The sequence below is a fragment of the Rattus norvegicus genome, chromosome 7 (genome assembly GCF_036323735.1).
Source record: "Rattus norvegicus strain BN/NHsdMcwi chromosome 7, GRCr8, whole genome shotgun sequence".
NCBI lineage: Eukaryota > Metazoa > Chordata > Mammalia > Rodentia > Muridae > Rattus > Rattus norvegicus.
The window spans coordinates 133,393,225-133,406,185 of record NC_086025.1 but is presented as its reverse complement, the minus strand read 5'-3'; the positions used below and the strand labels follow the sequence as shown (position 1 = coordinate 133,406,185).

Genomic DNA, 12,961 nt, shown 5'->3' with positions numbered 1-12,961 from the left:
CTTGTCTGAGCTCTGATTTTTTGGGTTTGTTGAGGGATTTATGGGAAAGAGAAGAAAGCTTTGTTTTTTGGTTCAACCGAGCCTGTGATGCCTGCAGCTCAGTGGACTTTGTTGCTTCTGATAGATCAGCCTTTTCTGCTGGGCTGGCCTTCCCTCCTTGCATTTAAGATTAGCTGTGAAATGTAGGCCTTGGGGAAACACTGCTATCAGGCTTCTCTGAGCCCTGCTGTCACAAGGGTGCCAGCACCCGTGACTACTAGCCCTTCAGCCCTGAGTGTAGGCCTTAGTCAGGACTCTGTTCTTCCTGCTTGCAAGTGTCAGCTCGAGCCTGAACTCTGTCGGAGTTTTCCAGTTCTCTTTTGTTGTGTGGCATATCCAAGAATGATTCTTAGAGTGGGTCCTATCCACTCTGGGGTGGAGGCTGTCCTCGATGACGAGCTTAGTTTCTCTTAAAAACTAGATTGTAGGTTACAAGTGGGCCTCATGTGTCGATGCTGAGTCCTAGGTGTGAGTTGTTTTAAGTCAAAATCTTGTTAGGTTGTAGCCCAGGCTGACCTCAGACTTATGATCCTTTTGATTTAGTCTCTCAATCATGACAGCATTGTTAGAGAAAAGCGAAGTGATTCTGAAAGGTACCAAGTGGGCATAGAAGTGTAGAATAAGAAAAGTACTGTGACGTTTGTATTAAAACTGATCAGAGAGAACAAGAGTTGGGAGGGGTAGGGCAGGGTCTGACAGGAGATGAAGGGAGGCGTAAGCATGAGTGTGCCCAGTGCACTGTGTGGGAGTCTCAAGGGACTAATACAATGTTGTATCAAACTGACCTAAGACCGAGAGAGTGCTCCTGCCAACTTTTGAACTTTTTCTTTCCTTTGAGATAGGGTCTAGGTATAGCCCAGGCTGACCCTGAAATCTCAGTTTTCTTTCCATACCTCCTGCGTGACAGGATAACAGGCTTATACCACAGTCCACTTGTCCATCCGTTTTCAACCATGTGCACGTATCATCTTGTAAAAAATTAATTTATTGGGCTGGGGAACATAACTTAGTTACAGAGGTCTTGCTTAGCAAGCATGACGCCCTGGGCTTAGTCATCAGTGCTCCTTGGGGCCAGAAGTGAGAGAGGGTCACGGTCAGAGTCATCCTGGGCTTCAGGCCGGTCTTTCTTATTAGATCTGTCTTTAAGGAAATATATTATATATAGTTTCCATACTTACATCTATTTAAGGTGTTGGTTAATAAACTTAGGACACGCTGTTCTAAAACCAAGCTGCTCTCTTGTGCACCGAGCCGTAGGATGACTTAGCTTTGGGTCCAAGGTTGCGTCCATTAGGGTGGGGCTTGATTTCAGCATCACTGAGAGTAAGTATTCCTTAGTGGGTTTGCTATGTTGACTCAGATGGTGCTTCTGGGGACCATGGAGACTCGGCCAGCCTCGGTGCCATCAACCCTGCTTACAGCAACTCTTCCCTCCCACATTCCACCGGGGATTCTGAGGAGCCCTTCACCACCTACTTTGATGAGAAAATCCCCATTCCTGAGGAGGAGGTCAGTGACAGCCTGTGCAGAGGACCCTGTGTCTTGGGAAAAGCCTGCTCCCCTGGGGAAGGGGAAAATTCTGTTCACCACTCACGCTCAATAGCCGCAGGTCTCACTGTGAGACCAGAGTCAGCCAGACACTGACAGTTACTCTTTTTTTTGGCATCAGAATAATCAGCCAGGCATTATGGGAAGGCTTCAAACATGGATGCTGAGTGGCTTTTAGTGAACACTGTCTTAAAATTATGAAAGTATGGATTTTTTGTTTTTCTTTTTCAAATGTGATTCTGCTCTTGTGTGGGAAGTGGGTGGGCTCAAGGATGCCGTGTTACTTCGGCTTGGACCGAGTTTTGGAGAGCAGATAACAAGAACTGCCACTGAGAGAAGGGGCCGTCTTACTGGTAAAAGTGGCAGGTGTGGTCTCCCGCAGTGTCCACGCTGATCCTGTACGGCTGCTGTTGCTGCTTGACGTGTGATAATAGTAGAGATGTTAGAACGAGCGACACTCAGACAGCTTTCCCCTCTCTTTCACAGTACTCTTGTTTTAGTTTCCGTAAACTCTGGGCCTTCACAGGACCTGGTTTTCTTATGAGCATTGCCTACCTGGATCCAGGAAACATTGAATCTGATTTACAGTCTGGAGCAGTGGCTGGATTTAAGGTGAGCTCCAGTTTTACCTGGCTGAAAAGACAAATTTGCATTATTATTGTTACTGCCATTTTCGTGGTGCTGCAGATGGACTTGAACCTCGTGGACTATCTTAGGTGGGCTTGCAGGGCCCTCCCTGTCAGGGCCTTGCTGGGCTATCCCCGTCCTTCTGAGCACTCATTACGCTCTTACATCCCTTCTCTTGCTCTTCCTGAGCAGCCTCACGCTGTGCCTTCAGGGAGAGCTGACCCCTTGAAAAACACAGGTTTGAGCTGTGCATGACTACTCATGTGCACTTATGTGCAGGTTCTCTGTAGATTAGTGACACTGATGAAAACACTAAAAATGTAAGTTAGGTATGCCCTGAATGAATAAAGTATGTGCAGGTAATAATCTATTCTGTCCTATTCGTTTATTTAGTCATTTAGTTAGTTAGGTTTTTTTTGAGACAGGGTCTCTCTACATAGCCCACTCTAGAGACCAGGCTGGCTTCTGCTTTCCAAATACTGTAATAAAAGATGTGCACAAGCGTGCCTGGCTCAGATAATAATGTGTTTTATAGTTTATGACCCAAGGGCAAAGAGCTACCACAAGGCATGTGGTTCACTGTGCAGCTATCCTCCGTTGAGAGGAACAGGCAAATGCAGCGTATACATTAGTGTGTATACAAACATACACACAGATGTCAAAGGCTCGTGTGCGGTAACTCCTGAATCCAGAGTTAGCTGTAGAGTGCGCCACGGCCGCGTTGCCCGCTGAGCTCCAGCGTGGCTGCTTAGATGCTGGCTGGTTGTTTCTGTGTGAGCGGTTTTTCTCTCAGTAAGTGATATATTCATGTGGTTCATGGGTTGTCATGGAGCAGAGAGCTTGGTGTCTTCAACCTCCTGTCTTAGTTACTTTTCTAATCCTGTGACAAAATGCCATGACCAAGACAGCTTATAAAACAAAATAAAACAACTTAATTGGGCTTACCGTTTCAGAGGGTTACAGTCCGTGATGTTTGCAGCAGGAGCAGCTGAGAGCTCATCTTGAGCCCAGACAGGAAGGACACTGGAAATGGCCCTCAAGCCCTCCCCTGTGCACATCTCCCCAACAAGAGCACCCTTTCTGTTCCTTCCAGACAGTTCCACCTACCGTATCAGACACGCCATGGCTGTTCTTAGTTCAGCCAGCATGTCTCCCTCACTGTCCCCATGGGCACAGGTCTGCATTGGTAGTGACATCTGTGTGGCCTTTTGTTTATCTATGTAATTTCCTTAGGAGAGACACTGAGAGATGCACTTGCCTCATGGGTCATGTGTAGAAGCTGATACAGAGCTTGAGCCCATGTTGTTGACCTGGCTTTGTCCTCACTGAGCTGTCTCTCAGCTGCCTGATGAGCCTTGGCTGTTTCTCTCCTTAGTTGCTCTGGGTGCTCCTGCTGGCCACTATTGTGGGGCTGCTGCTCCAGCGTCTCGCAGCTCGACTGGGAGTGGTCACCGGCTTGCACCTTGCTGAAGTGTGTCACCGTCAGTATCCCAAGGTGAGCAGCGTGCGGTCCTGCTTGTCTGCTACCTTAGAGCAGTCTGTGTGTCTGGCATCATGTGCTGGCCTCGTCTGGATTGAGCTGTGGAGGGCTTGGGGTCAGTGTCCCTGAGACTGGAAGTGCTGAAGGAACCCTACCGCCATCTCTCACTCAACCCATCCCCTCTCCTACCCCATCTGTCTCTGTCAACCCATCTCCTCTCCTACCCCATCTGTCTCACTCAACCCATCTCCTCTCCTACCCCATCTGTCTCTGTCAACCCATCTCCTCTCCTACCCCATCTGTCTCTGTCAACCCATCTCCTCTCCTACCCCATCTGTCTCACTCAACCCATCCCCTCCTACCCCATCTGTCTCACTCAACCCATCCCCTCTCCTACCCCATCTGTCTCTGTCAACCATCTCCTCTCCTACCCCATCTGTCTCTGTCAACCATCTCCTCTCCTACCCCATCTGTCTCTGTCAACCCATCTCCTCTCCTACCCCATCTGTCTCACTCAACCCATCTCCTCTCCTACCCCATCTGTCTCACTCAACCCATCTCCTCTCCTACCCCATCTGTCTCTGTCAACCCATCTCCTCTCCTACCTCATCTGTCTCTGTCAACCATCTCCTCTCCTACCCCATCTGTCTCTGTCAACCCATCTCCTCTCCTACCCCATCTGTCTCTGTCAACCCATCTCCTCTCCTACCCCATCTGTCTCTGTCAACCCATCTCCTCTCCTACCCCATCTGTCTCTGTCAACCCATCTCCTCTCCTACCCCATCTGTCTCTGTCAACCATCTCCTCTCCTACCCCATCTGTCTCTGTCAACCATCTCCTCTCCTACCCCATCTGTCTCACTCAACCCATCTCCTCTCCTTCAGAGTCAGCGAGGGGCTCGATGTTTTGTTGTTTTGAGATAGACTCACGTAGACCAGGCTGGCTTTGAACCCTGCACTTAGCTCAGGATGACCTAGAACACCTAATGTCTGTCTCTGCCTCTTAGAGTTACAAGCACACCAGTTTCCTTAGTAAATTCATCTACCGGTCACTCTTGTTTTTCTAAAATATATTTTCTTTTAATAAGGTATATGTTATAGGGGCTTTGGATTTGCTGAATTTTATTATCAATTTGCTCTATCCTAAAGCTTCCTTCTTAGTGCCTTATTACCACCTAAAATGTGAGTGACGATACTGGAAGGCCCTGGGGGGCGGGCGGTGCTGCAGACAAAGTCAGGCCTTAGGGTAGTTCTGTCTTAGATATGACTTGGGCCTCCCTTGAGTGTGCCCTAAATGTTTGTTTCTCACTGAGCATGGAGGTTTTGTGTTGTGATTTTTCTTTTCTATTCTCCTAGGCTGGTCAGTCTGTCAGTCATCAGTCAGTCAGTAAGTCAGTCTGTGTGTCTATCTGTCTGACTGACTGTCACGGTCTCTGTAGCTTAGGATGTTCTTGAACTCTTGAGCATCCTGCTGGAATTCCTGAGTGCTAGTGTTACAGGCATGGGCCACCATGTCATAAATATAAATTATTTTTACCAACTTTTAAGAAAATTATGCTGTTTTACAGTTCCCTTTAGTTTCTTCTTGTTTGTGCACATTAATAGGTATTTGCGACAGAAAACTTTTTTTATATTAAATGTCTACAGGTTTTCTAGCACCAGTAAACCAGCATTAAGTCAGTTTGTCTTTCACTCATCTGTTGGTCCAGACAGTTTCCTTGTTTGCTGTTTTCTGTCTATTCTGAATGTTTACTTTGAACACTTTTAAAAAGCTTTAGTTTTATTTTTAAGGTTGTATTATGTATTTGGGTGTGTGTATGTGAGTGTGAGTGTGACTGTCTACAGAGGCTTCAGAGGCTGGGGTGGGGTGGCTAGAGGCTGGAGCCCTGGCGGTGCTGGGAGCTGCCAGACTTGGGTGCTGGGAGCTGGTTCATCTCTAGTCTGCAGGAGCTGTGCTTTTACCTCAGAGCCATCTTTCTAAGCTCCTCACCTTGAATACTTTTGCATATATCTTTTTTACTTCTTGAATATTATTATTAAATTCAAGATGATAAAGTCTGTCCCATGTTTGTTTTTGTTTTGTAACCTTAGTTATGAGCAAGTTAGAGGTTTGAATTTCTCATTTCTCGCTCTCTCTTGACTCCCATTTTGAGCATATTTGTATATTTATTTTCCTCTGTAACTTTTTAGATTGTTTCTAAATAAGAGAGTAGTGAAAGTAATGAATAGAATGAATTCTAGTCTTCTCCTGAGAAGAATGAAGGAGAGCCAAGGGCGCTGGGCTGCCACGCTGACCTTGGCTCAGTCTCCACAGGAAGTGCTTTTCTACTCTGTAGCGCGCTGTGTAGGGCTGAGTTCTGGTACTTCTCCAGCCAGGGGGCTTCTGCGCGGCTGTCTATGGGTCTGTGACAAAATCTGAATTCCGAATGAAGGAAGTTCTTAAAATGAGTCATCAGAACCACTCTTTGTTTTGTAGGTCCCACGGATCATCCTGTGGCTAATGGTGGAGTTGGCAATCATTGGTTCTGATATGCAGGAAGTCATTGGCTCAGCCATCGCCATCAATCTCCTGTCTGCCGGAAGGTGGGAGTGGGACTTCCCTCCAGAACACTGTCAATCTCCTGTCTGCAGGAAGGAGGGGGTGGGGCTTCCCTCTAGAACACTGTCAATCACCTGTCTGCAGGAAGGAGGGGGTGGGGCTTCCCTCTAGAACACTGTCAATCACCTGTCTGCAGGAAGGAGGGGGTGGGGCTTCCCTCTAGAACACTGTCAATCTCCTGTCTGCAGGAAGGTGGGAGTGGGGCTTCCCTCCAGAACACTGTCAGTACTAAGCTGGGTTCCAAAGCCAGAGTGGAAATGAAAAGCCCCACATTTCAGTGTTCAAGATCCAACCAGTCTGCAGCCGCCTTATCTCCCAGCAGGCAGAGCCATGCATCTTCCATTCCCACGATGGGCTATATGCACTTCTATTTAAATAGAGTGTGTGGCATTTTGTGGCACAGTCACTGATTTGCAAGGCTGCTTATCCCACTGCACAGTGAGGTCCTTCTGCATACGACCCATGCTTTTCAGCAGTGGTCCCACACGTCTGACACAGAAAGCTCTCTGGAACAGGAGAGTTCAGTGGACGGGCTTCGCTGGTGCTGCATCTCAGCACCCATTGCCACTGTTGCTCCTCCATAGGACCTAGCTTTTCCGGGTGTTCGTGATTGGACAAGACTGAAGAAATCTTCCCTGGTCTTTCATCACTCTTCTTGTTTCTAATCTAGGGTTCCCCTGTATGGTGGAGTCCTCATCACCATCGCAGATACTTTTGTATTTCTCTTTTTGGACAAATATGGTAAGGACTGGAGCAGGTGGGTGAGTCCCAGCTGCTAGTTCCAGGCACACGGCTGTGGGGATGGCTGTGGGGACGGCTGACCTGTTGCTCACTGCTGCGTTCCCTTCAGGCTTGCGGAAGCTGGAAGCATTTTTTGGCTTTCTCATCACTATCATGGCCCTCACATTTGGATATGAGGCAAGTGTTGCAGGCTGTTAGTTAATTATTTAAAACCAAGTTTTGTTTTGTCTTGTTTGTAATCTTTTACTATAAAACACTAATAGCAGAGCAGTTTAACTGTAGTGATATGCCGGGGCTGCTCTGGAAGGGATATAGTCTGTGGCAAGGGTTCTTGTGCAGGAAGGCCTGAAGAGATTTGGGCAGCAGGGTGGGGGGTGCGGTGGGGAGGTGGGGGTGGCTGAGTCGTCAAAAATGATTCCACAGCTGGGGTTGGGGATTTAGCTCAGTGGTCGAGCGCTTGCCTAGGAAGCGCAAGGCCCTGGGTTCGGTCCCCAGCTCCGAAAAAAAGAACCAAAAAAAAAAAAAAAAAAAAAAAAAAGATGTCTAGTCTGTGAGTCGATTTTTAGGTTGTCCCAAAAGAAACTCCATGTTGTCTTTCAAAAGAAATCCTGACCCAAGAGGAAGTTGGAGTGAGCAGTGCTCAGACAGCCCACTCCCTGCACACTCGTGTGCTCAGACAACCCACTCCCTGCACACTCGTGTGCTCAGACGGCCCACTCCCTGCACACTCGTGTGCTCAGACGGCCCACTCCCTGCACACTCGTGTGCTCAGACAGCCCACTCCCTGCACACTCGTGTGCTCAGACAGCCCACTCCCTGCACACTCGTGTGCTCGGGACAACATTCCCCACACTTGTGGGAGCCTTGCTGGTTTCCGGTGAACCAATGAAGAGAGCTTACAGAGCGGGTTCTAATGGACTAATGTCAGTGCAGATAACAACAGTGAGATCTTCAGCTGCTTCCTCACCTCAGAACACTGTGTTCTCTGCATATCTGGACTGTACTGTGAGATATTCAGAGTATACAGTCCTGAGTCCTCTGAGCCTGCCAACAAGCCCTGGTATTAGTAATCTTTGTGTAATTGTAACCAAAATACTGTGGAAGATGGCAGGAGGTAGAAAGGTCTATGTGGCTAGGGTCTCAGAGAGCTGGTTCTGGCCTGTAGTTCCCTGGGCAGGAGACGTGTGGGGGAGACTCTTTACCTCAGTGCAGACAGAAGGCAGGGCACGTTTACCCCCCTTGACCTACTTCTGGGTGGGCTCCACCTGCCAACGTCTCCACCACCTCTCCAGATAGTACAACCAGATAGGGCCCGAGTCAGCCTTCTCTTCCTTTTCGTTCATGATGCTGGGGTCAAACTCAGGTCCTTGCGCATTCTGGGCAAGTATTTGCTGACTTCATGTTCTTCATCCTCCTGCGGTTGTTATAGAGGGTGGGAGGGGGTAAAAGACACCAGAGATTCTACCTGGTGCTCTCCCCCCGTTGCGTGCTGCAGTAAGGCTAATGGGCGTTGTGTTGCTGTGTAGTATGTTACAGTGAAACCCAGCCAAAGCCAAGTACTCAGGGGCATGTTCGTGCCATCCTGTTCAGGCTGCCACACCCCTCAGGTGGAGCAGGCGGTGGGCATCGTGGGAGCTGTGATCATGCCACACAACATGTACCTGCACTCTGCCTTAGTCAAGGTGAGCAACGCCTCTCTATGGTACTCTGAGAGCTCTGAAGGAGCAGTCTTTCCAAGGCTGGCCTCTCAGTGTTTATCACCCAATTGATCAGAAAAAATGACCCACAAAATGCTGGGCTAGTTTTCTTCAGGAAAGCCTGGAGTCTTGAGGTTGGGAGAACGGAGGGCATTACTAGCAAGTCAGGTGTTCCTGACTGAAATAGTTCAGAGACTTGATGATTAGCCCAGTAGCCTTAGGACCGAGCTTAGTCTGTGGCCCTTGCACAGCCTCTGGGAGCTCCAGAGTCCCCTGGGCGCTCTCTCCCTGATTTGGGGGTTGTGTAATGAATGTCAAAGGTCGTGCAGTCCTCGTGGCTTAGGGAGCTGAGGCCTCCCGCTCATCCTGTCAGCTGTTTGTCTGCTCAGTCTTTCAGCTGACTGCACACTTCTGAGCTGTTACAGAGAGACTCTGCACCTGGTGGGAAATGAGTGCCGTTGTTCTCTCTCTAGTCTAGACAAGTGAACCGGGCCAATAAGCAGGAAGTTCGAGAAGCCAATAAGTACTTCTTCATCGAGTCCTGCATTGCACTCTTTGTTTCCTTCATCATCAATGTCTTTGTCGTCTCCGTCTTTGCTGAAGCATTTTTTGAGAAAACCAATGAGCAGGTGGTGAGTACCAGGGTCATGGGTGGTAAGCACCAGGGTCGTGGGTGGTGAGCGCCAGGGTAGACTGCATGCTGGGTGGGACAGACAAGAGCAATGACTTGGAACCCAAGGACATGGGTCTGAGGCTTAGGTGTCCCCACTCAGTTGTTGCCCTGCAGCCAGTCTGTGGTGTAGGGCCGGGGCGCCTGTTGGGGGTGGGGAGGAGCTGGTCTACTCTGTTCTCACCTTGGCATTTCTGTTCCTTTGTGTTAACTTCTGCTATCTGCTATCTCCTATCTGCTCATCCTGATGGTTGAGCTGAGTCCAGGTTAGAGGAAGTCCCCCAAAACGGCAGCACACATTGTACAGGACAAGACTGTGTCATTTTGAATTCTGTGTCCTCTTAATTCTTGCTGCCCATGTATTTTGTTAGTTTGTTTTTTCTCTTAGTTTTTTGTTTGTTTGTTTGGGGTTGAACCCAGGGCCCTGTGCATGCTCGGTGCTAAGCAGGCATCCACCACAGCTGCTCACCCAGATTCCTGCCGAGTCTTACCACATTGATTCTACAGGACCTTTGACCCCTGGCTGGGTCTGACTCCTGACGTCCTCTCACATTGGAAGCCTTTTGCTTTGTCTTATCTTTTTTGTTTTGATTTGAGTTTTGGTTTTTGAAAAAGGGTCTCACTGTGTAGCTCTGGCTGGAGACTTGAAACTCACTATATAGACTAGACTGATCTAGAATTCGCAGAGATCTGCCTGCCTCTGCCTCTCAAGTACTGGGATTAAAGGTGTGCACCACCATACTGGGCGTTTCTTTTTTTTTTTTTTTTTTTTTTTTTTTTTTTTTTTTTTGGTTCTTTTTTTCGGAGCAGGGGACCGAACCCAGGGCCTTGCGCTTCCTAGGCAAGCGCTCTACCACTGAGCTAAATCCCCAACCCCTAGGCATTTCTTTTAGTTATTTTTATGTAGGTTCTCCCTATATAGCCCAGGCTGGCTCAACTTGGTATTCTTCTATCTCAGCCTCCTGAGTGCTGCCATGAAAGCCTCCTAGAACGCTCTCTCCCCTTGTTTTAATTTATGATGCTCCAGCATTTGTATGTTGCCATGCAAACTCTCAGCAAACATTTTGATGCTGTGGGAGGTTAAAGCCTGGGGCGTGAGGGGTTGGAGATATCAGTGTGCTGGCTGACCCACCTGGAGTGCATCCTCCAGCTTCTCTCACAAAGAGGAGTTTGGTGAGATGGATAAGGGAGCTCTTACTGGTTCTTATTTCTAAGATAAATTGTTCTTAAACTGCTTTGGGTCTTAGGTTGAGGTCTGCAGAAATAGCAGCAGCCCCCATGCTGACCTCTTTCCTAACGACAACTCTACCCTGGCTGTGGACATCTACAAAGGGGTAAGCACGCCGCTGTTTGCACTTTTTACCTTGGGGAGATGTTAGCATAATCTCTGGTCTGAGTTCATTTCAGATCTGAGATCTGAGCATAGCTCCTGAGTATCTTTTATTTTTGAGGCCCATATGCCAGGAACACATTCGAGGTTCAGTGGGGGCAGGGAGCAGGTGGTGGTAGAAAATGGGCTGAGAGTTTGCACAGCAGTGACTCCTAAACTCAGGAGGACACCGAGTTCCTCGGGTGTTGATTGGAATGGCAGAGGAGGAGCTCCGTGAAGTTGGGTTACCAATCTGCTGGGCCCTGCACAGATCCGCTGTGACCCCAGGAACAGTGTACAGCACTGTCTGCACTCATCCATCCATTTCCCAGAAACGGGCATCAAGGCACATGTTTGGGAAGAGTGGGCTCTGCCCATGAGTGTTTGAGGTAGAGGTTAGAGATAAAGAAGGCCCAGGAGCACAGATAGGAGGAAGGGCTGGGCTGAGGGATGCAGGGCCCCAGCAGATCGAGGTTGGAAGCCTCCAAGGCAGATCCAAGCTCAGCAATCAGTTCTGTGCAGTCCCCAGCATGACCTTGGTGTGATGGTGCTGAGCAGGGGGAGGTGCTGTAGAGGGCTGCTGCTCTGAGCAGGTCACTGACAAGCCTGTGCCTCCCCTGCCCCTGCCCCAGGGTGTTGTGCTTGGATGTTACTTCGGGCCTGCGGCCCTCTACATCTGGGCGGTGGGGATCCTGGCTGCTGGACAGAGCTCCACCATGACTGGAACCTATTCTGGCCAGTTTGTCATGGAGGTATGTGCCGGGTGGAGTAGAGGGAGCTAGCACACCCGGAGTGGCTGACCCGGTGCTCCTAAGGGGTCCTGATGTCCCCGGGCATCTCCCTCCTGTCACACACGGTGACTAGCTTCCATGCTTCCTCCCAGGGATTCCTGAACCTAAAATGGTCGCGCTTTGCCCGCGTGATCCTGACCAGGTCTATTGCCATCATCCCTACCCTGCTTGTTGCTGTCTTCCAAGATGTGGAGCATCTGACAGGGATGAATGATTTCCTGAATGTTCTGCAGAGCCTACAGGTGAGCAGGGAACTGGGGAAGCTCATGCTGCATTTAGTCAGCATCCACTTATGCTTGGGTGCCAATCCTCACACTGGAACCTGAGACCAGGGGTGACTGAGGAGAAGGAAGAGGTGTGGCTTCATTAGTGGAGATTACGAGCTGTGTTTAACATGTACAGCACAAGCTGAGACCTCCACGATGGCTCAGTGGATAAAGTGCAGTTGTACAAGCTTAAAGACCTAGGTGTGATCCCCTGAAGACACAGTAGGAGAGACACTGCCTCCACAGGGTTGACCTCTGACCTCTGCATTCAGCCATGGCATGAGCATGTCCATCCATTCCTGTCTGTCTGTCACTCAGTCTCTGCCCATCTCCCTCTCACACACACAGATAAGTAAATTAGTGATACTAAAAGTTCACTAATTAATGAGCATTGTAGTTCATTAATGCAGGAGGGTAAATCATTAAATGAGTTCTAAGAACACTGCTAATGTCTATGGAGCTTACAAGGCAAGTCACGTCCGGTATGCTATTTATTCTTACTTGTGTTGCCACCTTGCCTCAGCGCTGGGAATGGACCGCACTACCAGCCCCCACCCAGAGAATATCGATCGGATCCACAGATGAAAAACAGGCGCACACATAGCTCAGTTTCAACTTGCCTTTTCGGCACAGTTGCTGGAGTTATTTATCTCCGGGCTGCAGAAGCCTGCCCTTAGCTCCAAATCTCCCCACCTGTCCCCACTTTAGTTGCTTGGTTACGTGTAGTTTCAGCTCAATATCCAGCCTCCTGCCTGTAGAAGTGGCCGTGGCTACTCTGGCCGAGATCTCACATGGCTTCTTGGCTTTTCTCCAAAGCATGACAAACTCTCCCTTCCTCTCTCTCCTGCTTCTGGAGACTTGGAAGTCTCGTCTGTTCATCATCCCAGCAATTGGCCCATGGCTTCCTTACTGATAGATCAAGAACCAATTGGGGAACAGGACCACCCTACACATATATGTGTGTCACTGTTTTATCTTTGTATATGTGTGTGTGTACTCTGTGTGTGTGTGTGTGTGTGTGTGTGTGTGTGTGTGTGTGTGTGTGTGTGTGTGTGTGTTCAGAATCAGAAGAGTTCAGAAGGCATCAGATGCCCTGGAACTAGAGTTACAGACAGTTGTGAGCTGCCATGTGGAT

At 49.0% G+C, this 12,961-nt stretch overlaps 1 protein-coding gene across 5 annotated transcripts in view; it reads left to right on the top strand.

Moving 5' to 3' along the window:
* The window catches only part of Slc11a2 (solute carrier family 11 member 2), a 48,044-nt gene that overhangs the window by 23,736 nt on the left and 11,347 nt on the right, over positions 1-12,961 (top strand). For all 5 annotated transcript variants that reach the window (XM_063263061.1, XM_006242309.5, NM_001399169.1 and 2 more), the window contains exons 3-13: positions 1,400-1,548; positions 2,074-2,199; positions 3,590-3,709; positions 6,170-6,276; positions 6,963-7,033; positions 7,143-7,210; positions 8,560-8,715; positions 9,204-9,362; positions 10,648-10,734; positions 11,402-11,521; positions 11,653-11,802. In XM_063263061.1, the coding sequence (XP_063119131.1) occupies positions 1,400-1,548; positions 2,074-2,199; positions 3,590-3,709; positions 6,170-6,276; positions 6,963-7,033; positions 7,143-7,210; positions 8,560-8,715; positions 9,204-9,362; positions 10,648-10,734; positions 11,402-11,521; positions 11,653-11,802 (1,313 nt within the window). The remainder of the gene's footprint in view (positions 1-1,399; positions 1,549-2,073; positions 2,200-3,589; positions 3,710-6,169; positions 6,277-6,962; positions 7,034-7,142; positions 7,211-8,559; positions 8,716-9,203; positions 9,363-10,647; positions 10,735-11,401; positions 11,522-11,652; positions 11,803-12,961) is intronic.